Below are 26352 nucleotides of genomic sequence, written 5' to 3'. Positions count from 1 at the left end.
AGATTTTGGGATTCGGGCTTTTTGCAACATCGGGGTATAATAAATCTCGAGTTTTTTTTTTCCACAAGAAATCCAAGTTTTTGCCCCAAAAAGCCCAACCAGAAAAAAAATCGAGTTTTAGTAAATAACCCCCTTAGTGTAGTGTTTTTAATGACGGAAAAGAAACTCATCATCAACATGTATTTATATAATCCTAATTCTAACCATAATACAGTTTATTTCTATGCCTTGTACCAACCAATTGACATAATGGTGTGACCCAGTAAGTTGGCCTCCACTGAACTCACACTTACCCGATACTGTTTCATGGTTTTGTGCAGAAGAACGCGAGCTTCTTTCCACTGATCCCCTTGGTTTCCGCTGACCGTCCACAACGTCTGGTCAAAGTCTTCTTCCATCTCGTACTTGAGCTTGATACTCAAGGTCCCAACGTGGGATCCTTCCATGTGGTACCAGAAAGTCATGCAATGAGCAGATCGAGCCGAGGAGACCACCGGGCTCATCAGTCGGGCAGCTCTGCCTTCGTGTTTTTCATCCGCTTCAGAGTAAATGAAATTGCCGTCTCCTGATTGAATAAACCGAGAGATTTTTGGAGAGTGAGGAGATGAAATTGATTTCTGTACAAACCATTACGAGCCTGCGAGCTAAACATACTTGTGCACTGAAGTCTCAGATGATAATTAAAGGAGTAATTCACCTTCACAAAATTAACTTCCTTTTCTTCCCTTTCATATTTACCCATATAGGAAAGCTACCTTCTCCAGTGTTAAAATCCTGGAAAGATAGGCCTTAAGGACTAAAGCCAGCCTAGAGAAGTCCATGACCTTAGTATGGAGAACGTTTTGCAGCCACAGCATACAAGACCCAAACAGTTAAATGTGGAAGCTACAGTTGCCGCAATTCAGTAATCAGCAGATCAAACACTGACTACTGTGGCCAATATCCAAGGACGATGCCTTTCCCAGTAGATTAAAGGCACCTTAGAAGCTGTTCCCAGAACATAAGCTCTGGCAGATGTGTGAGCCCAGCCATGCCACAATCACGACGGCAGCAGCAGACGTGTGCAGATAAGCTGTGGGTTTGTTTCTGCATGTTCTGAGTGATGGTATGTACAGGAGATGGTGGGCTTGCTCTGGTATTTGTTAATGAGTCTCTCAGGCTTACTACATATGGATAGGTCCTGCTCCCGGGATGCTGTGCTAACAGATGAGATGCATTTGCTTGGCCTGTCACTAACCAGCTGAGCCGGAGATCTGTCATCTGTTCTAGTAGATTATTTCTTATGAATGTAGCTGAAGTTATCAAGCAGGATGCATTTTTCCAAAAGGGTTCCATTTAATGGGGTGCCAGGGAATGGCTCAGTGCATGGGTTGCTGATCTGTTGCAGGTGTTGTTACCCAAAACAACAGCGCAGCATTTGCTGGCCATTTGATCATTGGTTGCTATGAGTTACTACTAGACCCAGTGAAAACTAATCTTAAATTGCCACCGTAATAGAGCTGACCTTTGTGAGTGTTCAACCTGTGCTCAATATCTAGGGGTGTCTAATGTCTGGAGTGCATACACGGTCTCCCAAGGAGGGGCAATCGGGTCAGGTGCCACCTGACTGTTACAGATATGCATTATCTGCCAAGGTGCAGTGCCAATAAGAGCAAAGATGGCAGCATGGGCAACACTGATAGAGGACCCTACATTGCTGATGCCATAAAGCAACCATTTGATGTCAAAATAGCCAGCAACATCTGTGTAAAATGAAGGGCATTTTTATGGAGCTCCTTTGCTGTATTATAAAATGAGATTTAGGGAAAGCAGGCCTCTTATCCCATTTACCTGTATGATCCTGCACCGGTCCTGTTTTGCTGTTGAGCACCGCCCACTTTAGGCCTGAGCTGTCGTGTTCCCAGTTACAGAGGGTCTTCTGTGATCCCCAGCCAAACTTGCAGTCTACGTCACTGTGTGTCATGTCTGTAAATTCAAAAACACAAAAACAATTCAAATAATCTCATCCATTATATCAGGGATGATTTAATTATATATGATGCATTTCTGCATTTACCACAATCTCCTATTTGAAAAAAGATTCCTCATTGCCTGCTAGAGCGTGAGCATGTTACATGAAAAGACCCACTAGGTGGCACTGTGAGCAAAGTATCTGAGCTGACATAAGGGCACCAGGCCAGCTCCGGGCTCTAACGCCAGTATTGTATATGGCAATGGAGCTGGCATTAGATGACATTATAAGATTGTATAAAACACTTGTGCTTTTTTATTCCCTTGCTTTATCGAATGTAATTGCATTTATTATTTCTAAAGCCATAGGAAGATGAATAGAAGGATGTGTGAGCTAGATAAAGCTAATCTTGTTTATGCTATTGATGCACACACTCCCATCGCATTCTGCTTGCGTCCCCAGCATCCTTGGCTCGCTTGTATTTCACTGGAGGAAGGAAGTGTCCGCCTAGCCCAGAAAAACAATTCCTTTTAAGAATACAGACATATAAGGCCTTAGAAAGCAGACTTCCTTCCTCCGCTCCCGCATACTTTGTTCTTCGTGTATTCTTAGGTTTTCCTTTGACAGAATAAGGAATTCTTTAAAGAAAAAAACATATAAAGGCAACGTTTCCTTCTGCCAATTGCAGTCTGAACTGCGTAAGGCAGGAAACCCTTTCCCAATGTAAGTGCTTTACTTCCCGTCAAACACACAAGGAAGGACATTAAGGCCCATGGGGATTTCTGCGTTCCTTGAGATCTTTCCCTTGAAGAGTTGCTTCTAATGCAGCTGCCACATATTGTATTCAGAGAAGTTCTGGGAATCTATAGTTCACTGGAATGGGAAAATCATTGGCTCCTTGGGACCACCAGAGAACCCAACAACCAGGGCTGATTCTTTGAGAACAATTCCATATTTCCCAATGGTCTACATTTCCGTGGGATAGTCCCAAATTACTCACGTAGTTAGTACTACATGATAGATCAGGCACATAGGCCTAAAGTGTTAATAAGAAAGGGCTTCTGATCCTCTAAAACTCTGGCAGGCCATTTGGTACCCAGTCAAGTCAAGTGGAATTTATTTATTTATTTAGTGGAAGTCACATCTATTGTGACCCTAAATAATAAACAATATGGTGGCACTTACTTATATTTATACAGCTAGTAGCTTAGTAAAAGCTGAGCATGGACCAGTGGTATGAAGACCTTTATTGACTGGAGACCAAGATTACCACCAGGGTTGGGTTTTTATAGGGATCCCTAAGCTCAAAATGCTTTATATAAAGTATTGCTTTACCCTAAGTGCTTCTAAACCATTTCAAATGATGACTTATATAATAATAATCACGATAATCAACCTTGATCAGGATTTCACATACATCTATGGTAATGGCAGTGTAAGGTTCATGGAGCTTATAAAGAATTCCATCACCTCCCTAGCTAAGATAAGGCTATTAATCCAAACACAGACCGCACTTAAAGGGTGGTTCACCTTTAAGTGAAGTTATAGTATCTTATACAATTACTAATTCTGAACAAATTTTCAATTAGCCTTCATATTTTCTTTTTTTTAAATATGTGCCGTCTTCTTCCAGCTTTTAAATGGGGGTCACTGACCCTATCTAAAAACAAATGCTTGGTAAGGCTACAAATGCAGGCCCTCTCCTGTTCATATTCCAGTCTCCTATTCATATCAAGGCATGGTTGCTAGGGTCATTTGGACCCTAGCAACCAGATTCCTGAAATTGCCAAATGGAGAGTTGTGGAATAAAAATCTAAATAACTCAAAAACAACAAATAGTACAAAATGAAAACCAATTGCAAATTTTACATCGTAGTAAATGTTAATTTAAAGGTGAACAACCTCTGTATAAACCAAAGAGGCTTCGCAGGAAAGCCACAGTGATTAGGCTATTGCCCGTCACTTTGATCACTTTATTTATTTTTATTATTCATTCATCAGGCAGAAGGGGATCGATGAGAGATATTAATTTGTTACAGGCGAGAGGTTCCAAATGACCTCCCACAGACTTGCACTTTTAACCCTAGAGACGTGCGTGGATCAGTCTGTACCCGGCTACTGCCCGGGGCAAATGAACTGACCACCGGGTTGGGTAAATATTGACACATCTCCTGTTAATATTGGACTTTGAAGTGAGCTAATGAACCCATGGGAATGGACAAAAGTCCTCACTTCAACTTTAAAACACAGAACTCTCTCTCAAAGGGACAGCCGGCCAAAAAGAATATTAGAAATGCACGGGACAGGGCGCCTGCCTATGGTTTGCATGTTTCTGCTTGATGTTTGTTTATATGTCTCTTTGGCCTCATTCACGCAAGTTATTCTGTAGCTTTTAGTAGGCACCCTGGTGATGCGAGGAAGGTGTCACTGACATCTGAGCTTTAATGTGCTTTAAGCTGCCAGATATTTCGGCAACTACAGTTTTGTTGTTTTTCCTTTAAAGGAATTTATGGGAGGAAAAAGCATATCAGTCTGCAGAGACCAATAACTTTTGAAATAACAATGATTTTGTCAGTGGGCATGATGTACACAGTGGTATTAAAGAGGATTTTCATTTGCTTTGAATTTTTTAAAAAAAATAATTTGTTTTTTTTATTGAACTTTTTTGTTTGAAAGTTCCAGAGTTTAGCACAATGGTTTCCAATGTCATCATGCTATAGATCCATGACTAGTAAAGCCAATTCTGAAATCTTACTCTAACTGGCCTTCAGGATGGGATTAGAGCACTAAGTGTTTGACTTTTTCTAATCAAGTTCTCCTTACTGGTCCACCCTTTTGTTTAGCTCCCCTTAGATCATAAAAAGGCGACAAATAGCAAAAGACATCGGTGTACCAGTCACTCCCATTGTTCCAAGAATATCTAGGAGAGGAAAATATCAACCCAAAGCTGATGCTCAATATGGAGATTTAGGTTAATATAGGAGAGCAAATAGGCATTCTCCCCAAATCTCATTGTAACTTGCCTTCAGGCTGAGCCTCCCGCCTGCTACTCCCTCCCTAAGGATCCAGTCCCACCACTAGATGAGCACTACTGGTGAAGAACATCTAGACAAGGAAGCATTCGCTCCCCAAATCTCATCTTTCTTCTTTACATTGGACTTCACACTGATTCCAGCTTCTTCGTTAAGGGGTTGGCCATTTATCTTGGGGTGTGACTTTAACTGCTGTTTGGTTGCTATGAACTCCCCCCCCCAGGACCCCTCATTAGAAAGAATAGTGTTTACAACTTATAATAAAAATTAGGGATGCACCGAATCCACTATTTGGGATTCGGCTGAATCCCTGAATCCTTCGTGAAAAATTTAGCCGAATACCAAACCAAATCCTAATTTGCATATGCAAATTAGAGGTGGGAAAGGAAAAAAGTGGAAAAAGATGCTTTACTTCCTTGGTTTGAGACAAAAAGTCATGTGATTTCACTTCCCATGCCTAATTTACATAAGCAAATTTGGATTTGGTTCAGTCGCACACAAGGATTTGACTGAATCCGAATCCTGCTGATAAAGGCTGAATCCCGAACTGAATCCTGGATTCGGTGCATCCCTTATAAATACGTAGTTTCACAATCATTCTAAATTCTGAACCTTACAACCATATAGAATTCCAAATGGCAAGATTAGGAGAGGGAGAATCAGTGCAATTTAGTCGAAAGCACTAATAGGAACCCTGAGTGTTGTCAAGTCTTGTTCCCAGGCTCATTATGAAAACATTATGGAAACAGTTGCAGTTGATGACATATTTCCCGAACTGTAACGCTGCCGCCCACATCACTCATGACACTGGTTTATTTAAAAACACGCCACAAAGGCAAATCCATGTCTTAATCTTGTTGCTGTTTACTGAATGGATTTCACTGGTTACAGGACAGGTCCGATACACAGAGCTGGAGTTGAAAAAATAGGGGTTCTGGTCATGGAGAAAGCCTTGAAGCCCCCATTTGGTTGAGGAGTGGGATCAATGGGATGCTGGGAGTTGCAGTTTAACAAGGGGCTCAGAAAAATTCACTCTCTACCCTACCCATAAACCCAACATAATTCACAATAATGTTTGAATTATATTGGCCACCAGAGAACCTGACACTCTGCACCTTCTCTTATAGCAATACGATAAAATGGTATAATTACTGTATATACCACAGGGCAAAATAGGGTTGGGGGTCATTGGAATTGTCCTAGTTTGTGGCGCACTAAGAAATCTTCTGGTAGGTCAGTCTGACCCTGATCTTCAGTACTGTTTGATTCCAAACTAATGGCTGTGAATGTCAAAGGATAAAAGGTGATTGTGACCTTGGCTAAATTCTGATGTTCATTTTACTGGCTCTAATGCCACTTCTATAATTACTTTAAGGGTCTTAAAAAAGTCCCCAGTATGTTTAAAGAGGAGAAATACTCCCCGGGAATAAAACTGAAATTGAGAAATCCAGATGGAGCAAATATCAACCCTTTAGCACGTGAATGGAGGCCGTTACCTTGAGAAAGAACCCTTTTATTTTTCCACCAGAACAAACTATTGATCTTCGCACTCATCTGAGTGATGCTGTTTAATTAAGTTTGCAAATAGCAAAGCTATAGCCGCTAATGCGCACGCCTGAATGGGGGCTTTATAAGCCAGGCTCGTAGTAAATTGTCTTCTGTTTGGTATTCACAAAAACAAGGCACATTCCTCCTCTCACCATGGAGAATTTACATGCGGATAAAGGGACAAAAAAATATTTATGCAGCTAACAAGAACAGATGCCTTAGGAAAGAAAAGGAGAAAGGAGGAAAGTGCCACGGAGCTTCAGTTTAGGGTTGGATTTGTGCCTCTTAACCATTTCAGTCTTGACCAGCCCTAGGCAACATGGTGCTTTGTCATAATTGCTAATTGGCACCGCTCTGGAATTATATTGTATATAGGTCTAATCCTCAGAAGCTATATATATATATATATATATATATATATATATATATATATATATATATATATATATATATATATATATATATTGTAGGATATGGGTGTCAAAAGGGCCCAATATTGTGTGTATTTTACCAGCATTAGGCTGGTGAAGTATAAACTCCAGGGAAAAGTCTGTGGGGCTGCAGCAAGTAATGCTGTTTAATTATATTCTGGCTTAGGAAAAGATGGATAGTGGGTCCCTGGAGTGAATGGAAGAGAGCAGGGTGGGCTTCCATTCCTTGATTCAGTAAGGGTTTTCAGCTGCCAAGCTAGAGGCAGTTAACTAATTAAGCTACAGGTGAGCTGTAGTTAAAAGGAGGTGTGGAGCAACAGCTCAAGGCTTCTTCCCCTGGATATCTCCTGGAGCTGGAGGAGGGTGTGGGGCCATGTGAGGATCCTTCTTGAGTTAAGGAAGGTGCCTGTGTGTAGCTGGGAAGGAGAGTGATTCCCTGCTGACCTGTGTTTGAGAGAGCTCTAAAGGACTTGAGAGGAAAAGAGAAAACCCTCCCAGGAGACAAGTGTGTCTTGAGTGTGCCCAGAGAGGATTCTGGGATTTGTGGTCCACCAAAAGCCAGTGACAACTAAGGAAACTGTGTTACAGTTAACACCAGTGAGGGTGTGAATTGGGACCGTTAATACTTATGTGAAGTGAATGTTATCCCCAATGTGAAGCCAGTGGGCTGAAGATTTGTGTTTTTGCCAAATAAAAGTCTTTCTAATTAATGTCATCTGTGTCTCATTTTGTTCCAATCTTTATGCTCCTTCTATTTTCCAATATTAGTAGTCACTTCCAAGTATGATAGAACTCAAACCAGCACCTTACCACTCATTATCTCATTCAGCTTGGGATTGGCTCTTTTAGGACCCACCTGAGAACCTGACATACTGGGCTCCCTTTATAAACAGTTAATGCTAAATCCTAGAGGTGTATGAAAGAAATAAAAAGGGGTTGATGGGAATTGTCCATGACTATGGTCCACTAAGGCCTGGGCCCACCAGGAGAACATCAGCTACTCTGCGAGGCCAATCCAACCCTGATCTCATTGATGACGTGGAGCTGCTTTAGATCAATAATTGGAGAGCAAGGCTGATCCTTATTTATTCATGCAACTTGCAGGCTACTCTTATGGTTAAAGAATACATTGAAGGAGAATCTGTTTGGTTCAACCACCTATTTCAAGTTATATATTTATTATTTACCTGGTTCCTCAGGGCTGGCTTCCACTGTTGGTGTCTCTGTACTCTGCGCAGTGGCACCAACTGAATGAGAGAAACAAAAAGTTGTAAAACTGCTGCAAAAAAACAAAAATCAGCCACCCTGCAATACACACCAAAAAAAAACCCAATGCTAATTGAAAGAATTACAATTTTTAAGAATCTTTACCCTTGACTTCAGCTAATTCAGCCTACAGACCTGTCTTCCTAGGTTCCAGCTCAAGATTCTGTCTTCTACAGGAATATCCTTGTACACAGAACCTTGGCCAATATCATGGCAAAGAGTTTAGAATGCCTTTAAGATATATTCGCTGTGATCTGACTTCAAATGTCTGTATTGGAGCTCCTCCCAGATTCCATTGCGACTCTATGGAGTCATTGAGGCTTTATCCAAACACAATGTTATGGGACACAAATACAAACTTTAATGATTATGACCTTAACTAAGAAGGGTTCACCCGTGTAATATACCCAGAGCTGTAAAGAATTACAAGGGCTTAAGCCAGCCATATGGTGTTAAATTTGTTATCTACATAGAGCGAAGGATCTTAAATATGTTGGTTGTGAATATATCAGGTTACAAATAAACCACATTTTAGTTTCGGCTGTAAGGAGTAATAAAATGAGCGCAAGGTTGTCTATAATGTTAGAATGGAGTTCCAGGAGAAATATGGACCTTTAACTACAAATCCCAGTACCTCAGACAAATGCTGAAGGGATACTGGTTGGCTGAGGCTTATATTATCATGACGGTTAACTTCTTGCCTACTATACAATTTTATGGCGAAATGTTGATGTTTTATGTACGAAACGTTAATTCGAATGAAGCTGCTATCAACGTAGAAGAAACAGCTTAAGAAAATCCATTCTCGTACTCACAGAAAAGTTAATGCAGAACAGGGAACATATGGTTTAAGTTAACACTATTACATGTTTCCTATTAAACGGTACTAAATTGTGTATATTTTCAGACGGATTTTGTTTGCGCATTTAAAGCCATAGAGTGCTCAATTATGAGGAATAGAATTCCGAAAAAATCTGCTTCCAATAAGCTGCTTTCTAAATAAAAGGTAGCTAAATAAACATCCGTACTTGTACGTCCCTTATTTCTCATTAAACACAATCACAATATTTATACCTATCCACCGGTGTGACATAGGAGAGGTCAACTACCTTGATAAAGTTTAATTGCATGCCCTGTGCTATATGGTGCAAGATGAGAAGAAACAAACCTTTGCACCAATACATACGCTAAAGAAAAGGTTCACCCAACCTTAAGCAAGTTACAGATGGACCTGTTCTTGATCGTTCATTGAATTTCAATGGCCTCTTTAAATAACTGGATGTGCGTATAACGTCCATACATTTGTTTTTGAGCACATGGAACACTTTAATGACCTTTCATGTTGTATTATATTTCTGTGCTATTCCTGTTTCTTCATATCATTACCATAGAGATACTTTTCCTGCAGCCTACTAATAATATCTGATATATCACCAGCCAAAATAAAAAGGCATCGGAGACATAATATAGACAATACTACCCACGCTCTCCGTAGTTGCATCTCTACACTAGAAAAGGAAACGCTGGAAATAATCTGTCAGCTGGCTTTAAAGAACAGGAAGAGCAGATCCCCTTGTCTCCGTCATTATAGAAGTGGACTTATAACATTAAGCCCCTCAATATTAAACTTCTCCAGTGCATTCTCGCTTTCCCCGAACTGCCACTAAGCGATTAGGAACTCTATTTCCCTATTTTAGGAGGCGTTCCTTCATCATTAAAGGGAAACTCCACCAAAAGTTATTTGTAAATGTAATTTTTATTGAAATTGATATCTGTCTATGCAGTACTGATTCTGACTCTTGATTAGCTTTTGACCAAGGACTTCATTAACAGTGTTTTAGATGTTGGAAACCTATTTTCTTTTTAATTCAGAAGCTATGGTTTGCCCTGATCTATCTAATTGGATATATGTGAACAGGACAGATAATCCCAAAGCATTCCCAGCTGATTACGCTCTCATAGGTTTCTCATATGGTAACCTGGAACTGATACTCATGCAGTAGGAACCAGCAGTGCAAAGTTGCTCACCTGTTAGTTTAAAGCCCTCGTCTGTGCCACTGTGGCAATTTGCCAGGTCATCCTCACATTCGTCCCCTCCGTTGACCTCAGGGGTAGTAGGTATGGATGTAGGTGCTGGAAAGTGAATAAAACATCATAATGATACTAAAGTTTGTATCTGGCATGATCGGTAATAAGCATTATTATTACCGTATATACTCGAGTATAAGCCGAGGTACCTAATTTTACCTCCAAAAACTGGGAAAGCTTATTGACTCGAGTATAAGCCTAGGGTGAGAAATGCAGCAGCTTCTTGTAAGTTTCAATCAAAAAATTGAGGGTTTCTGCTCCCATTGGAGGTGCCGGCATCTTGTTTTTGGATGCCGGCGACCATTCTTGGACGCCGGCGACTATTCTTGGACGCCGGCGACTATTCTTAGACCGTTTTTGCGCTTGACCCGAGTATAAGCCAAGGTAGAGTTTTTCAGCATATTTTGGGGGCTGAAAAACTCGGCTTATACTCGAGTATATACAGTAATAATATTTGCTGCAAAAATTTCAGAATGATCCATGTCAAGGCAAGTCATATGGCCACCCCCACTGTGTATATAAACACAAATTTACAGACAAAAATCTCAGTAAGATAGATGCACCAACACACCAACTGTTTTTTGTTGGTTCCTTTCCATAGCTTGGATTTGCATTGTAGATTTCAGGGTAAATGTGAAAATGCTCTGTTCCCAGTCTCCAGTACAAAGGCAGCTGATGAGCATGACATGTGTCGTTGCAATAAAGTCTGTGCAAGAATTAAAATGTGCAGCCAGCAGCCTCTTTCTCTTTGTTCTTCTTTTTTCTTTTTTTTTCCCTTTAAAATTTGAAAGCGCTCCAATACATTCCTTCTCCTTCATTAAAGAATGACCTGGCACTTATCTGGAAAGCAATCAAGTTTCCATATATCTCCTGTAAGCTGGTGGATTCCCAGCAGAGACACCACGGCACGGCACATACAAGTTAATGCAATGCAAGACCTCTCTCTCCCTTTGTACTGGCAACATTCAGAGCTTCCCCCAAGGCCTGAATTAATAATGGGACTCAGATCTAATATCATTCTAAGGCACCCGACCCAAATACAAACCAGGAACTAGCAACGATCATGGGAAATTGTTAAATTGTTATTCTTTCATATTACAGATGTCTATGTCTTCTGGTGTCTATCTATCTATCTATCTATCTATCTATCTATCTATCTATCTATCTAATTATATCTATCTATCTATCTATCCATCTATCTATCTATATATCCTCTATCTATATATCTATCATCTATCAAGAAAAGTCAGAATAATTTTGATTTATTTTTTGCACCCAGGTTGTTGAATAAGTTAGTAAGAGCTCCTCTCCCTAAATCTGTACATATGCTAGAACAGTGATCCCCAACCAGTGGCTGCCACTCTACATAGGGGGCTACCAATTGGCCAATCACAGCTTTTATTTGACTCCAACCAGGAACATTTTTCATGCTTGTGTTGCTCCCCAACTCTTTTTACATCTGAATGTTGTTCACAGGTAAAAAAGGTTGGGGAGCCTTGTGCTATAAGATTTGCAGATACAACTATTTCACTAAACAAGAATATCTTTGGTCTATTGGCCACCAGGAGTCAGTTTCAATCACATGTCCACCCATACCCATGGTCAGATAACATGAGGAGGTGTTCCTCTTCCAACGCCCAATGTGAATTTTTACTGGTTTTTTCATGAAGCCTGACATTTGGCACAGCCCTGACCAGATGTCAGTTGGGAAGGCTGCCATCATACTTAATGATATCCCAAAGGATAAGGTAACTTCTGACATCACTGATGATGTCAGATGCTGCGTTTCCAATTTTACTAATTGAATACGTATTGATCGGTAAACATTGTTCCACATATGTTCAAATCTGCTCATGTGAGCACACACTAACTCCAACACATGACACAGTAATTTATCACATGCTTCTAAATAATGCACGCCCGTCCGTTGGTGCACGCAGTACATAAATGTGCTTTTAGGGACACTGGCTTCCCAATCACAGCACATTTTAATGATACGTCGGAGCTGACACTGATTTATTAACCCATTAGGTATAGAACACAGAGCGGTAATTCACTTGGCTGAATGCAGGGCCCTAACTATACACATTAGCAATAATGAAAGTCGCAAATGGCCATAATGGGCCATCAACAGGATATGAAAGTAAGGACATTGTGGAGAACATTAATATTCTTTCTATTAAACACTGTAGACTCAGGAAGATTGGACTTCAGATGGATAATCAGTGGCTAAATGCAAAAGCATTAGGGATAATGTAACCCCCTTTTTGTCTTTAATGAATACATTAGATATATAGAGCTTAATTTATAAATGAATTGAAATCAATAGCACTGAGAAGTATTTATCTAAAGAATATGCTTGACGAGGCCAAAAAAAAGATGTAGGTGGGGGTTGTCTGATGGCTTTTTAGCTACCTTCTGGAATAAGTATCAAACCTACAGGTAGAGGGAGGGGAATTCCTACTACTACCAACAATATAGAAGAATTTTGTATTGTCATCTATATACCACCCAAGTGCCCTTCAGATTCTCCCAGTTCAGCATTCCCATGGATTCATATAAATAACTAAAAATGTTTCTTATAGCAATATATATATATATATATCTAGATACTTACTTTCCACTTCGCAGCCCAACAGCTCCAGACGCAGACCCAGTCCTGATACTGATGCTCGTTCAGGAATTATGCGAATAAAGCGAGTTGTAATGGCTGCAAAGGTCCGTAGTTCAGGAGTGTCATAATTTATATTGCCCTCAAAGGTCTAAATAGAAAGAATAGGGTTCATTCAAAACTGACACATTTTGGGGCGACGTGCTGGCATGTTATCCCAGTTTTCACAAAAATTGCCCAGCTATCAAATAACTTCTTTGTTATATATTCAAGCAACTAGTACTTTGCAGTTACCTCCCATTTAGTGAGCAGCCTTATCTGAGTATTAACAGTTTGATTTTAATCTCTTGGTATCTGCATGCCAGACAAATATTCCTGCTCCTTAATATTTAAAATATGTCAAAAATTCTCTTGTATTTAATATTTATAAAATATTTTACATTTTTTTTGGAGGGAGATAGTGTTGAACATTACTTGTAAATATTTCAAGAACACACGGAAGCTTGAAAGCGTTCTTGTGTTCTACAGTTTTTATTGTTGCCCTTGGTGATGGACCTGTAGACTTGTAGGGCAGAAACTGCTCCATCCCCACCCCCATAATTGAACAAGTCCTCCATGTTCTTATACTTGGAACTGGTAAGCTAAGAGCCAAAGAGAATATCTTAGATCTGGGCATTGTCGAACAACTCCCAGCATTTACAGACTAGAGGGCATTGGGTTTAAAGGGAAATGGGAAGATACTGAAGCCTTGATGCTTATGGTCTGTAGGTCCTACATAATATACATAGGCATTTGCCTCATGGGAGTCCATAATGGATCAATATTCAGGCAGTAAGGTCTATTGAACTGGTTGATCATATTGTTGCATATAGGGGATCAAACATCCCAGGTACGGTGAAACCTTACTACTTCAATACAGGGTATGCTCACTAATATGTATCTAAGATGGCTTTTGTGCCCAAAACATTAATTCTGTCTCACCTTTGGCTTGTTCCTGCTGGAATCCATGACCATTTCCCACTCTGTCCCATTATTACTGTATCCAATTTTGAACTTTCTCATAAACACTTTGTTTTCCTTATGCTTTCCTCCTTGGATGATGACCCCGCGCACAATTTTCTCTTCTGCAAGGTCAATCTGAAGCCATTCCTTGGTATAGGGATGCGTGTTTGAAGGTGGCAATGCCCAGCCCGAGCGGCTTGTTACAAGACGAGCAAGTTCAGGAACCCAATTGCGATCCACCTGGCTAGATGCTGTTATCTGAGAGTCAGATATAAGTCCGGACACCATGCCCAGCATTCTAGAACATGGATAATCTGCAGGACACAGAAATGGTTGTGAATTTATTGGTACAGGTCAGCCTCCATATTATAGGAAGATGTAAGAGGTAATTGTAACATGAATTCTAGACCATGTTACTGAACGACTACAGCCATCTGCCTAGGGAATTCCTGAAATGTTTGTATATGGTTATTGCGTCTTAAGGGGTTATTTACTAAAACTAGAATTGATCTCATATTTGGATAAAACCAAGCTCAACCAAACTCCCATCCACAATTTTAGCTTATTTATTAATAAAATAACTCAAAAAAGTTTGGTCGGGACTAGACTGTAGACTGGCCATCCTTTTATAACTGTGCTTCCCATTTTCTTCCCACTACAACTCCCCAAAACTTCTACTATACAATAAAGTAGTGAAGCTTCCTGTGTTTTATAGTGAACCAACAATGAGAGGGTAATACAATCGATAAAATTTGTAACCCATAGGAATCAATCATATTGTCCTCAACAGGTGATCAAAATGCTATCTGTTACTAAGGGTTTCCAGACCTGGTGCAAACAATGTGACTTTTATAAAATTAAATCTTAAATTTGGGGAATAATTTGCTTTGGCTGAATTCTCAGAGGATGGTAAAATGATTAAAAGGGAGGAGAAAGAGAGACTGCTAAACCCTGAATATCCATGGAGCTCTGGAGCTGCCAAGAAGCAGCTCAATAAAATCAAGCGAAAATCAAGGCAGACAGATTAATCCCTAATGAAATGAAAGAAGGATAAAATGTCATCACAGCACACTTTAAATATCAACTGATAAAACGTAATGGTACGATAAAACAACAACATAACGTACGGCAGCTACAGGTAATTGAAGGATAATGTTTAATGCATGAGGAACATGCTCTTTCAGGCAACATCTGATTTTTACCTCTTGGGAATCCCTCGTTTCTGGAAATTCCACCTAATTGGCTAAATACTAGTCTTAAGAATGAGTGGTAGGATTCTGGGGATAGGAATCCTGAGTTCTGCTTTATCTAGAAGGGCTCATTTACAAAAACATAGCACTGTACAAACATTTGGGTGCAGATTACCCACAATTCCAGTGCCATAGTATGTTGTGTGCAATGCACATCTTCCATACTGAACTCCAAATGGCATCACTTCCGGCACAAATAGACCAAGTAAGACCCATTAATTATTTAATGGTTTTAGGCAAATTTAAAAGAACCAGGCCATTATCTAGAAAAAGTTGCAGCTATAATAATGCCAGTGTTGAGTTAACTTTTAGTATGTTGTATAGAGTGATATCCTGAGACAATTTGCAATTGCCTTTTATGTTTTATTATTTGTGGTTTTGGAGAAATGTTGCTTTTTATTCATTAGCTCTCCTGTTTGCAATTTCAGCAATTTGGCTGCTAGAGTCCAAATTACCCTAATAAAGATGCATTGGCTTGAAAGAGAAACTGGAATGTGAATAGGAGAGGGACTGACCAGAAAGATGAGTAATAACAAAACATTTGTAGCCTTACAAAGCATTGTTTTTTTTAGATGGGGGTCAGTGACCCCCATTTGAAAGCTTGAAAGAGCCAGAAGAAAAAGGCAAATAACTAAAAAACTATATATATATAAAAAAGACCAATTGAGAAGTGATTTAGAACTGGTCATTCTATAACGTACTAAAAGTTAACTGAAAGGTGATCCACCCCTTTAAGGACATAAGGACAGAACACTCCTTCTCTCCATAATTCTCCCTGTGTTCTGGAGAACTGGTTAGAGAATGCAAAGAGTCCATAGTGTTCTGTGTCCAGTACATCCACTCATCTCATGATAAAATAAATAAAATCCATTTATCAGTACAGGTAAGGGAACTGTTATCCAGAATGCTCGGGACCTGAGGTTTTACGGATAACAGATCTTTACGTCATTTGTATATTCATACCTTAAGGGCAGAGACACACGTGGAGATTCGGGGAGATTAGTCACCAGGCGATAAATCACCTCTTCTTCGACAAGCAGGAAACTTCGGGCGACTTTGGAAAATGAAGCACTTTGAGTGCCACCCGGCCGGCGATTTGTCCCCGAATCTCCACGTGTGTTTTTGCCCTAAGTCAACTAGAAAATCATGTAAACATTAAATAAACCCAATAGGCTGATTTTGCTTCCAATAAGGATTAATTATATCTTAGTTGGGATCAAGTACAAGCTACTGTTTTATTATTACCGAGAAAATGGAAATCATTTATAAAAATCTGAATTATTTGGATAAAATGGAGTCTTTGAGAGATGGCCAGCACGTAATTCTGAGTTTTCCGGATAACGGATACCATACCTGTAGGGGAACCTTTTCATTTAAACCTTTCATCCAAATTCAGCCTTTGGTCTAGATTATTTTTAGCCGAATTGGGCCACTGAACTACTACTGCTTAGTATTTCTGCTCTGAAATCAGTGCCGTAATAGCATCTCAAACACATTTCGACATTTTCTAGGGGCAACCATTTAAGGGTCTATTCATTGAAGTCATAATTGACATATTACTTGAAGGTTAGATGCCAAATTGCCTGTTTAACATGCTAAGAGATGAAATCACCAGCTATTTTAATGGGGACCATGAATAGGAAATTGATTCTAAATGCAGGGGATAATGCCAATTACCTTTGCCAATGAGATAAGTGACATCAGCAAATATAAAGATCTTTTTCTGCGTAAGGAGGCCAAGGTAGCCATTTTGGCCCAATTCACGTGGTTGGGGGGGGGATAAGGAGTGTGTATATATATATATATATATATATATATATATATATATATATATATATATATATATATATATAGTAAAGGTCAAAGCTTCTATGGTCGATTCTTTCTTTAATGAATCTCAGCTCTAGATGTCACGAATGCTCTGTGGATTCAAAGGGCTGGTGATTAGAGGAAAGCTCCCTCGGGAACGCGGTGAATGAGTTTAAATCAGCTGAGCTACCACTGCATGAAAACTCTTGTTACAGGAAAAATACACCCTTTTCATAAATTTAATTTGTATTCCTTCAAAAGAGAAACTGGGATGGGTTATATTGTGCACCATCAATTCTTTCACTTTTGAAGGGGTGGGCTTACATATTACTGGCCTTATCTTATAAGAAGGTAAATGAAATACGGTTTAATCAGCAGACGTTTCAAGAATGTATAGGAGTTTAACAGACCTATGAAATTGGGGTTTCACTACAGGTATGGGACCTGTTATTCAGAATGCTCAGGACCTGGGGTTTTCTCTATAAAGGGTCTTTCTGTAATTTAGATCTTCATACCTTAAGTCTGCTAGAAAATCATGTAATCATTAAATAAACCCAAATAGGCTGGTTTTGCTTCCAATAAGGATTAATTATATCTTGGTTGGGATCAAGTACAAGCTACTGTTTTATTATTATTACAGAGAAAAAATAAATTGTTTTTAAAAGTTTGGATTATTTGGATAATTGTAGTCTGTGGGAGATGTCCTTTCTGTAATTCAGAGCTTTCTGGATAATGGGTTTCCGGATAACGGATTCCATACCTGTAGTATAAATGAGAGCAAATAGGCAATCTCTGCCAACCTTAACAACCTAAATGCCCTTAGTGCCCCAGTCACTGTTCTGGACTTGCAGGGGACTGGCCCTATACTTTGGGACTCACTGCTCTAACAACAGTCTAGAATGGGGAATGGCTGAGCATCCTATGGAGGTGTGGTTTGATGTAATGTAGGCGTGGCTAGACAAATACGGCTGTAATGGCTCTCTCCAATCAGGGTCAAATCTCTAAATTTACTTACTGCCTTTAGAGGGTGATACCACAAATCTATACCAGTATAGCTCATACCCTGTACTACCCACAATTCTGCAGGAATATTTGAGGTTACTAAATCCTTTTAAAGAGGGTGATTAAAGGGGTTGTTCACCTTTGAGTTAACTTTTAGTATGATGTAGACAATTCTGAGACAATTTGGAATTGGTTTTCATTTTTTATTATATGTGGTTTTTGAGTTATTTCGCTTTCCGGTTTCTCATTTTCAGCAATCTTGTTGCTAGAGTCCAAATGACCCTAGCAACCATGCACTGATTTGAACAAGAGATGGGAATGCAAATAGAAGTAAAAAGATGAGTCATAAAAAGTAGCACAGTAAATGTGTTGATAGGGGTCAGTAACCCCCATTTGAAAGCTGGAAAGAGTCAGAAGGAAAAGGCAAAAAATTAAAAAACTATAAAAAATAAATAATGAGGACCAATTGAAAAGTTGCTTAGAATTGGCCATTCTATAACATACTAAATGTTAACTTAAAGGTGAACCACCCGTTCTCCTGGTGTTGACCTTATATCCCCATATCTATTTGGGAGGCTGCAGGTTGTTCTTCAAGTATCTGACATCAACAATCCATATTCATTTGAAGAAAGCCCCTTATGTTAAAATGATCCAATCAAATCCTAGTAAATTATCTAAAGGTATTCTCCCTGTAAGGGCTCTTACTGACGAGCGGTTTAAGCAGCGCTCCCCTGCGTTCCGTTTTTCTGCGTTCAGCCACAGGGGAGCGCAGGAATAGACGCATTAAGTTCTTTTCAATGGGGCTGTACTCACACAGGCGTGTGTAGGCGCCGAACGCAGGTTGAGACGCAACATGCTGCATTTTTCCTGCGTTCAGTGCCTACACGCGCCTGTGTACAGCCCCCAGCGCCAGATTTCAATGAGGCGCGCCCCTAGGCCGTGCGGTCCGACCAGGCGGCCGCGCGGTCCTAGCGCCCACCTCACCTCCCCTTCCCAGCGCGCCGCACGCGTCCCCATAATGCGGCTGGGCGGCATGCCGCCCCTATTTTTTTGCCGCCCTAGGCCCGGGCCTATGCGGCCTTGCCGCAAATCCGGGCCTGACAGCCCCATTGAAAAGAATTTAATGTGTCTATTCCTGCGCTCCCCTGCGGCTGAACGCAGAAAAACGGAACGCAGGGGAGCGCAGCTTCAACCGCTCGTCAGTAAGAGCCCTAAGAAACCAAGGAATTTCTATCTATTAAAAAAAATCTAAATCTAATATTAATGAGCTTTTTTGTTCTGGGAGCTGCTCTGTGACCCGTTATTAAAGGTGCCATTATGTTTTGCTTTGACCGAAGTAAAAAAAAAAAGCTAAACATTTTCTTATTTTTGAGGCGCGGCGAGGTACTAAATTAAGATATACAGCTGTGCTCAGGTGTTGATTTCACATTAAATTGATACCTGGGGACATAGGATGGTAGGAGTCAGGTGCAATCAGCTCTTAATTGCACACACTGGGGCCTCCGGAATATCAGCAAAAGCGACGCGACTGCTGCTAAATTGGCTTGTTAAACCAAAACAATAATGTTGCATGTACCACTATGAATATGTAATCATATCAATTAATAATAAAGGTGCAGCCTCAACAAAGTGTCGTCGAAACAAAATAGAGACACAGTGTAAAAAAAAACAAAAAATGTTACAAGAAATTTTGCTTGGCTGTGTCAAAGTGATTAACTTAAAGGGAAAAAAGGAGGCATAAAGCTTCCCCTTGGGTAATCTTCCCTGCTGTAATGGGAAATATCACCATTTCCCAACAATGTCATAATAGGTCTTAAATAGACTGCCTTATAAAATAATCATTGTGACATCATAACTAGTAATAATCCGCGGCACACATTTAATTAACGGCCGCGCCGATGCTTGTTATGTACAGGTGTCTGGGTCAAAAAGCTAAATCCCTTCGCACAGATAACCTTTAATATCCTTCTAATGAACAGAAGGGATGTATTGTCCTGTGCTTTAATGGCCCGCACGTGTGTCTGACACGTCAATAGGCTTCAAGTCATGTGCAGAATAATGATGCAGCCCTAGTTTGAAGATCTGTGCTATTCTCAAGTGGAAAACCCATATTTTATTCTCTTATTGCAGAGGAAAATCTAGGCTAGGAGACAGAAAGTAAAGGTATGGGACCTGTAATCCAGAATGCTTGAGACCTGGGGTTTTACAGATAATTTGGATCTTCATACCTTACGTCTACTAGAAAATCATGTTACCATTCAATAAACCCAATAGGCTGGTTTTGCTTCCAATAAGAATTAATTTAGGGATGCACCGAATCCACTATTTTAGATTCGGCCGAAAACGCCCGAATCCTTCGCGAAAGATTCGGACGAATACTGAACTGAATCCGAATAGTAATTTGCATATGCAAATTAGGGGTGGGAAGGGGGAAAGATGTTTTTACCTCCTTGTTTTGTGACAAAAAATCACGTGATTTCCCTCCCACCCCTAATTTGCATATGCAAATTAGGATTAGGATTTGGTTTGGCCAGGCAGAAGGATTCGGGCCGAATCCAAATCCTGCTGAAAAAGGCCGAATCCTTAACCGAATCTTGGATTCGGTGCATCCCAAGATTAATTATATCTCAGTTGGGATCAAGTACAAAGCACTGTTTTATTATTATTAAAGAGAAAAGGGAAATAATTTTTAAAATTTTGGATTATTTGGATAAAATGGAGTTGGGAGGCGGCCTTTCCATGATTCCGATCTTTCTGCCGGCCCAGTCCAGACTGGGCCGGCAGGAAAAAACCCGGTGGGCCCAAGTTCTTAAAGGCCCTGCCTGCCCAGACCCCTCCCTGCCCTTGCTGTCCCCTGACCACCCTCTATGGCCCTTGTCGCGGCATAAGAAGGTATGTGCATGCACACGTGGGCTAAAGGGTGTTGCAGCTGCATCAGGAGTCCAGAGGGTACGGGTCCTACCCTTACAGGTCCTATCCTGATGGATCCCATACCTGTAGTTTGAGGCACACCATACCTGGCGGTGTAAATGCAGCCCCCTACTAATAACTGTCTCTGTTTCACTATGATTCAGTGTTGAGTTCTTTCTTTGGGCTATAGCACATGGGGATTTTTAAATGCCACTCTACTGAGAAAAGTAATGGTTCTCCGCAGCATAAGACTTCTATAGGTGTTGTCCACTCCACCCAATTGTTTTACATAGAGTATGACGTTCTTTCTACCCCACCTTACCTGTAATTTTGCAGCCATAGAGTTCAAATCTCAGTGATATTCCATTTTCCCATGTAACCGGTCGGATTCTAATAAAGCGAGTGAGAACAGGCTTAGGGAACGGTCGGTAGACTACATACGTGGCGTCGGTGTTCCCCGGAAAAACCTATGGAAGACAAAGGGAATCATCAGGAGATAAACACAACAGTCTATGTCCAGAGTTCTGCATGGGCAGAGCCATCTATCCCTATGGGGAGGGCAGCAAAGCTTGTGTGGGGTATTTACATATAGAGATAGAGATATACAACCTATGTACTCTAGCTGTTGGGATGCCGGGACTTGTATTTCAATAACAGATAGATGGCTGGAAGCTTGACATACAATAATAAGAAAACAATAATTGTGTTTGCTTTTAGCAACATTTTTTACTCAAGTGGAGGGGCATAATTACAGAAGAAGCAGACCCTGTTTAGGGGGCCCAGCAAGGTCCTAATTAATGAGCATTTTCAATATATCTAGGTAGAATAAGTTTTAAACTTAACAATGGTTTGGATTCCTAAAAAGTGATGTGCAAATTTGTGACGTTTCACTTTGCCGAAATATTTGCGATGTTTCCCACGAAATTCGCGAATCGGTGAAAAATTTGCGAAACAGCGCTAGCGTCCGTTTTTGACACCGGCGTCTGTTTTCTTGGACGCCATTTTTTTTATGCTGGTGAATTTTTGCAGATTTGCCGGCGGCGAAATCGCGGGAATTTGCGCATGCCGAATAAATTCGCCCATCACTAGTCCTAAACTGAATTTGCCGTGGGGCCCTGTAACATCTAGTTACACCACTGCTCAAGGGGACCTTCTCATGCTGTGGGCTAAATGGCCTTTTTACTGTAGAACTTGCCCAAATTTATTTCACATGGCTACGGCAGACTCTCCAGTGCAGCATTTCTGAGCCATCACAGATCCTCAGCTGTTGGACACTCATCTAATGGGGTAAAAGGAATCCCCGGTGTAAAACCTTACAGAACATTAAATGATCCCTGAGATACTTGTTTATTGAGCCATCCAAAAATATATCATATATGTAACTCTTTAAATAATTCTGGTTTAATGACATTTCTCCAGGCCCGAAGCAGTTCATATTCTGTTTATCAAGCTACTAAATCATATTTGTGCTGGCAAATTTCCTAACATTTCTGCCAGCGTAAGGTAAACATAAAATCAGATGCCTTGTGGGTGCCTAATCAGGGGAATTTATTCGATTTTCTTTCCATTTGCTGATCTACAAAATATGTATCACAACTGAACGTGTTAAAACCCAGCACAGAGTGACACTTTTCATGCTCAAAATTCTAGTGTAAATTTATTCCATTGACTTCAGTGAGATACGCCAGGTTGGAGGTGGTATAAATAACTGGCATCGTTGCAATTGTCCTTTATAAATAAGCCGATTAGCTCTTTGTAAATGAATTCATCCTGCGATCATGATCGTGGTGTTAATTTACGCACGAGGACTACAACTGAGCTTTATAAATTCCGCATTGTTTTTTCCTTTGGTGTAAAACATAATATTTGTATAAATATGCCCCGTAGTGCTGATTAAGGATGTGTGTAAAGGTAATTTTAATTTTTTTAAAGTAAAGAAAGGAATTTTTTTGCCGTTTAGGGGCCTGTTGTAGTTTTATGGTTCCTTTTTCTTGCATTCAATATATGAGCCTCGTAAGTCCTTCTAAATTGCCCAGGTTTGCTTGGGATCACTGTAACACTGGCTCACTGCCCGTGCTCGGAGGAGAATTCAACAGCAGAGGAAAATAAGCCCAGTAACTGCTTTCCTGACATTTTAATATTTGCTATTATCGTGTTTAAAATTCTTTGGAGTTGCTATGATTTTTAATTTACCTAGAGGAATAAAAAAAAAAAAAGAAGCAGGAACGATCTGACACGTACCAGATGTTTGTTTCCATCTTTCAGGGTAATCCAGTCTTCCCCGTTGGAGCTAATGTCAACCTTGTAGGTTTTTACAAAGTACTTTTTCTTGGTTTCTTTGGAGATGGCTCCCTGGGTCCCTATTCCAGACACAAAGCGAAGGTTTTCCAGATCTACCTGCAGAACGGGAAACAGAAAGACAAATAGAGTTTTATTAGACCACCAGGGAAGTGTACATTGTGTTTCTTTATTTCCACATGTGCTAGTGCCTCTAATGCAATGGTTCCCAAACTGTGGGACTGCCCTACCAGGAGGATGAAGTAGTAGTAGGGGCTTAGTCTGAAGGTCTGCTAGGGTGAAACCCAGATTTGATCTTTTAGATACTTTCAAAAACCCGCTTGAATGTCAATTACTATATGTTCCTAGTTCTATATGTTCTTGGAACTTTGGATGAATGACTGATACACCATTGTTTTCGTATATCTATAACTTTGGCCTTTAACCCTGACCAAAGTTTGGCTTCAACTGAAAAAGTACAACAACCATTGCTCTAAGGTCTGCTCTTGGGGCAGGTGTCAAAAAGTCGAGAAAGCTGAATACACAGCAAATTTTCACCAACGTTGTCAAGCGTTGCAGCCAATCAGCATAGAGCTTTGATCATTTCATGGCTGGTAGAGAAATGAAAGCCGGCGTCTGAATAGTTGGAACGGTTATAGACCTGGAGCAAATTTGTCCAGAGCAGCCAGTTTTAGGGTATTGCAAAGGAAGAGGTTTCCCATTATCTCATTGTTGCAAAGACATAAACGAAAATACAAAAGATATATTATATTATGTAGCAATTCCTAGCTATTTGCAGTTAATACACTTATTCCAACAAGTGTATGTCCAACCTATGGTCCCCCAGCTTCAACTGAACTGGTGGAGCTGTAGAAGTTGGACATCCCAGATTTACAGTATATAACCCAGGGATCCCCAGTCTTTTTTTTAAACCCATGGGACACATTTAACTGTAAAAATAGTTGGGGAGCAACACAAGCATGAAAAAGTTCCTGGGGAGGCAAAATAAGTTCTGTGGACTGGCAGATACAGGAGACTCTGTTTGGCAGTACATCTGGTTTAATGCAACTAAAACTTGCCTCCAAGCCTGGAGTTCAAAAATAAGCATCTGCTTTGAGGCCACTGGGAGCAACATTCAAGGGGTTGGAGAGTAACATGTTCACCAATCACTGATATAACCCATCAATTCAGATATAGGTCTCCAGCCCTCCTGCTTTGCAATTGGCACTGATAGAGTATCTACAACCATTTCTTCACCACTACTTTCATTGAGGAACCTCAGCCACATAAAATCTTAAGATCAAACTGACCAATATAACAGAAGATTACACTGATGATTTATGCCAAGGGAGGGACTCTCACAAATAACCTATTTTTCAGCATTTGGCCCCTAAAATGGAATATGTCCCCATTCACAAAAGAAACAATGAAACTGCCATTCCATACATTCCATTCAATGAAGGAGATTTATGTTTAGCCACAAGCAGCCTCCGACTTTTCATTTCATTCTGACCCCGAAAGGGGAGCATCACAAAGGCGGCTTGTGTGGAGATGTTAGTTAGACTTCCACTGATCTGCAATAGCCGTAAACTAAAAAAGAAAAATGGGAATTTTGTGATTTTTCTTTTCCCCTCCTGTACTCATTCATGGTTAATTGGTTACGGGCTAAAGGGCATCCCTCCTCGTTATTAGTTGTTGAAGGGATACTCCCACTAAATGAATGAATCTTGAGAAGTAGCACAGTGTCCTAGATTTTCCATGTCGTGGGCCAATAATCCACAATTTTACAAAAATTATTTTAAAACAACGATGTTCTACAAAGAGGTCTCTGGCCATAAACATCTCATGGAGGGCTATGGCCAACCACCAGTTAGATATGACTTCCATCCCCTGGGAGCTGGAGGGCTGCCGGTTGCACATTTTTTACATGATCACGGATTTGCTTCCCCCCCCCATATGACTTTTATAACTGCAGCATAAAAATGAATCTAAGAACCCTGCAAGCCCTTATGCCTCAAGTGATTTCAGAGTGTTTTGCAAAGCTCGTGTCCAAGCCTACGCTCTCGTCACCATGAAGAGCTCTTCAAAATCTCATGTTCTTTGCTGCTCCACTTCATAACTTCTGTGCCACTTTAGATATGATTGGAAGCTCTGGTGTCTATGGTTCTTTCTTGGCCCTAGTAAGGCTGTACACCCCTATAGTTATACAAGTACCAGTTTAGGATTATGGGAAATGTAGTTCTCTAGAGCACAGGGTCATAAAGGTTTTCAGTCCTAAAGTTGAATCGTTTTATAATAAAACAATAAATTTAATGCTATAATCACCCGCCTCTCAAACCGCTGTTCCTTAACTCCGTTATAGCGACTGCTGGAAATGTGATCTGACCAGTCCCCAGCTGAGCAAAGAGAAAACGGAAAGAATAAAATGACTTCACACGTTGGCGCGGGGAGAATTCTGCGGTGGCCAATGGACTCCAATGAGAATTAAAATGCAGGATGTAATTGATGGCACTTAAAGTGACAGTTCACAAGGGAGCAGTCTAGCGGCTTATCACCGCTGGAATCTGCATTGTAAGACCCATAAATAAATAAATGTAATTTTTGCATGATTTTTTTCCCGGTTGCCATGGGAATGCTGAACGACAGCCAAATTCTTGGGAAAAAAAAGAGACTTCCTTCATCGATTTATGCCGCTTGTCTTACTGTTCGCCAGTTATTACTTTTATTGGGACTGTAAATTAAAGATCTGTCTCTGTGGCTCCCAATCAATAACCAATAATAAGGGCAGAGGGAAATATATCAAATGGAGCCACTGTGCAATAAAAACTCTTTTTAACTCTTTGTAGTGTTTTGTAAGCTTAAGAGGCAGCTCCAACAGCTCTGGTGCTTTGGCTTAGGATTTAAAGGGTTAAGCACAGTATAAAGCAGCCCCTCCTTTGCTCCAGTGCTCCAGTTGTTGCTCAAAACTTGGGAGATGTAGTTCAGCTAGCTGCAGTCTGGACACAATGCTATACATGAGGACACTTATAGGAATGCTTATGGCTTGTGAAGGTAACTACATAATAGAGGAAAGGGATAGGCTGAATCATTGCTAGGGTTGGCACCTCACCCCTTTAATACTGGCCCCATATTGAATCCACATCCTGCATGGCTAGCTAGTCATTAATTTGGATGC

At 40.4% G+C, this 26352-nt stretch overlaps 1 protein-coding gene across 1 annotated transcript in view; it reads right to left on the bottom strand.

Moving 5' to 3' along the window:
* LOC108718763 (neuropilin-1-like) overlaps positions 1–26352 on the bottom strand; it is a 112466-nt gene that overhangs the window by 7467 nt on the left and 78647 nt on the right. Inside the window, exons 8-15 of the mRNA XM_018267183.2 lie at positions 23142–23297; positions 21223–21367; positions 13909–14243; positions 12934–13078; positions 10257–10361; positions 8150–8209; positions 1831–1965; positions 294–565 (exon numbers count right to left, since the gene is read on the bottom strand). Of these exons, the coding sequence (XP_018122672.1) occupies positions 294–565; positions 1831–1965; positions 8150–8209; positions 10257–10361; positions 12934–13078; positions 13909–14243; positions 21223–21367; positions 23142–23297 (1353 nt within the window). The remainder of the gene's footprint in view (positions 1–293; positions 566–1830; positions 1966–8149; positions 8210–10256; positions 10362–12933; positions 13079–13908; positions 14244–21222; positions 21368–23141; positions 23298–26352) is intronic.

Source organism: Xenopus laevis, chromosome 6L (genome assembly GCF_017654675.1).
Source record: "Xenopus laevis strain J_2021 chromosome 6L, Xenopus_laevis_v10.1, whole genome shotgun sequence".
Classification (NCBI taxonomy): domain Eukaryota; kingdom Metazoa; phylum Chordata; class Amphibia; order Anura; family Pipidae; genus Xenopus; species Xenopus laevis.
Note: the sequence above shows the minus strand (reverse complement) of the source record. Positions and strands in the feature narration are given on the sequence as shown.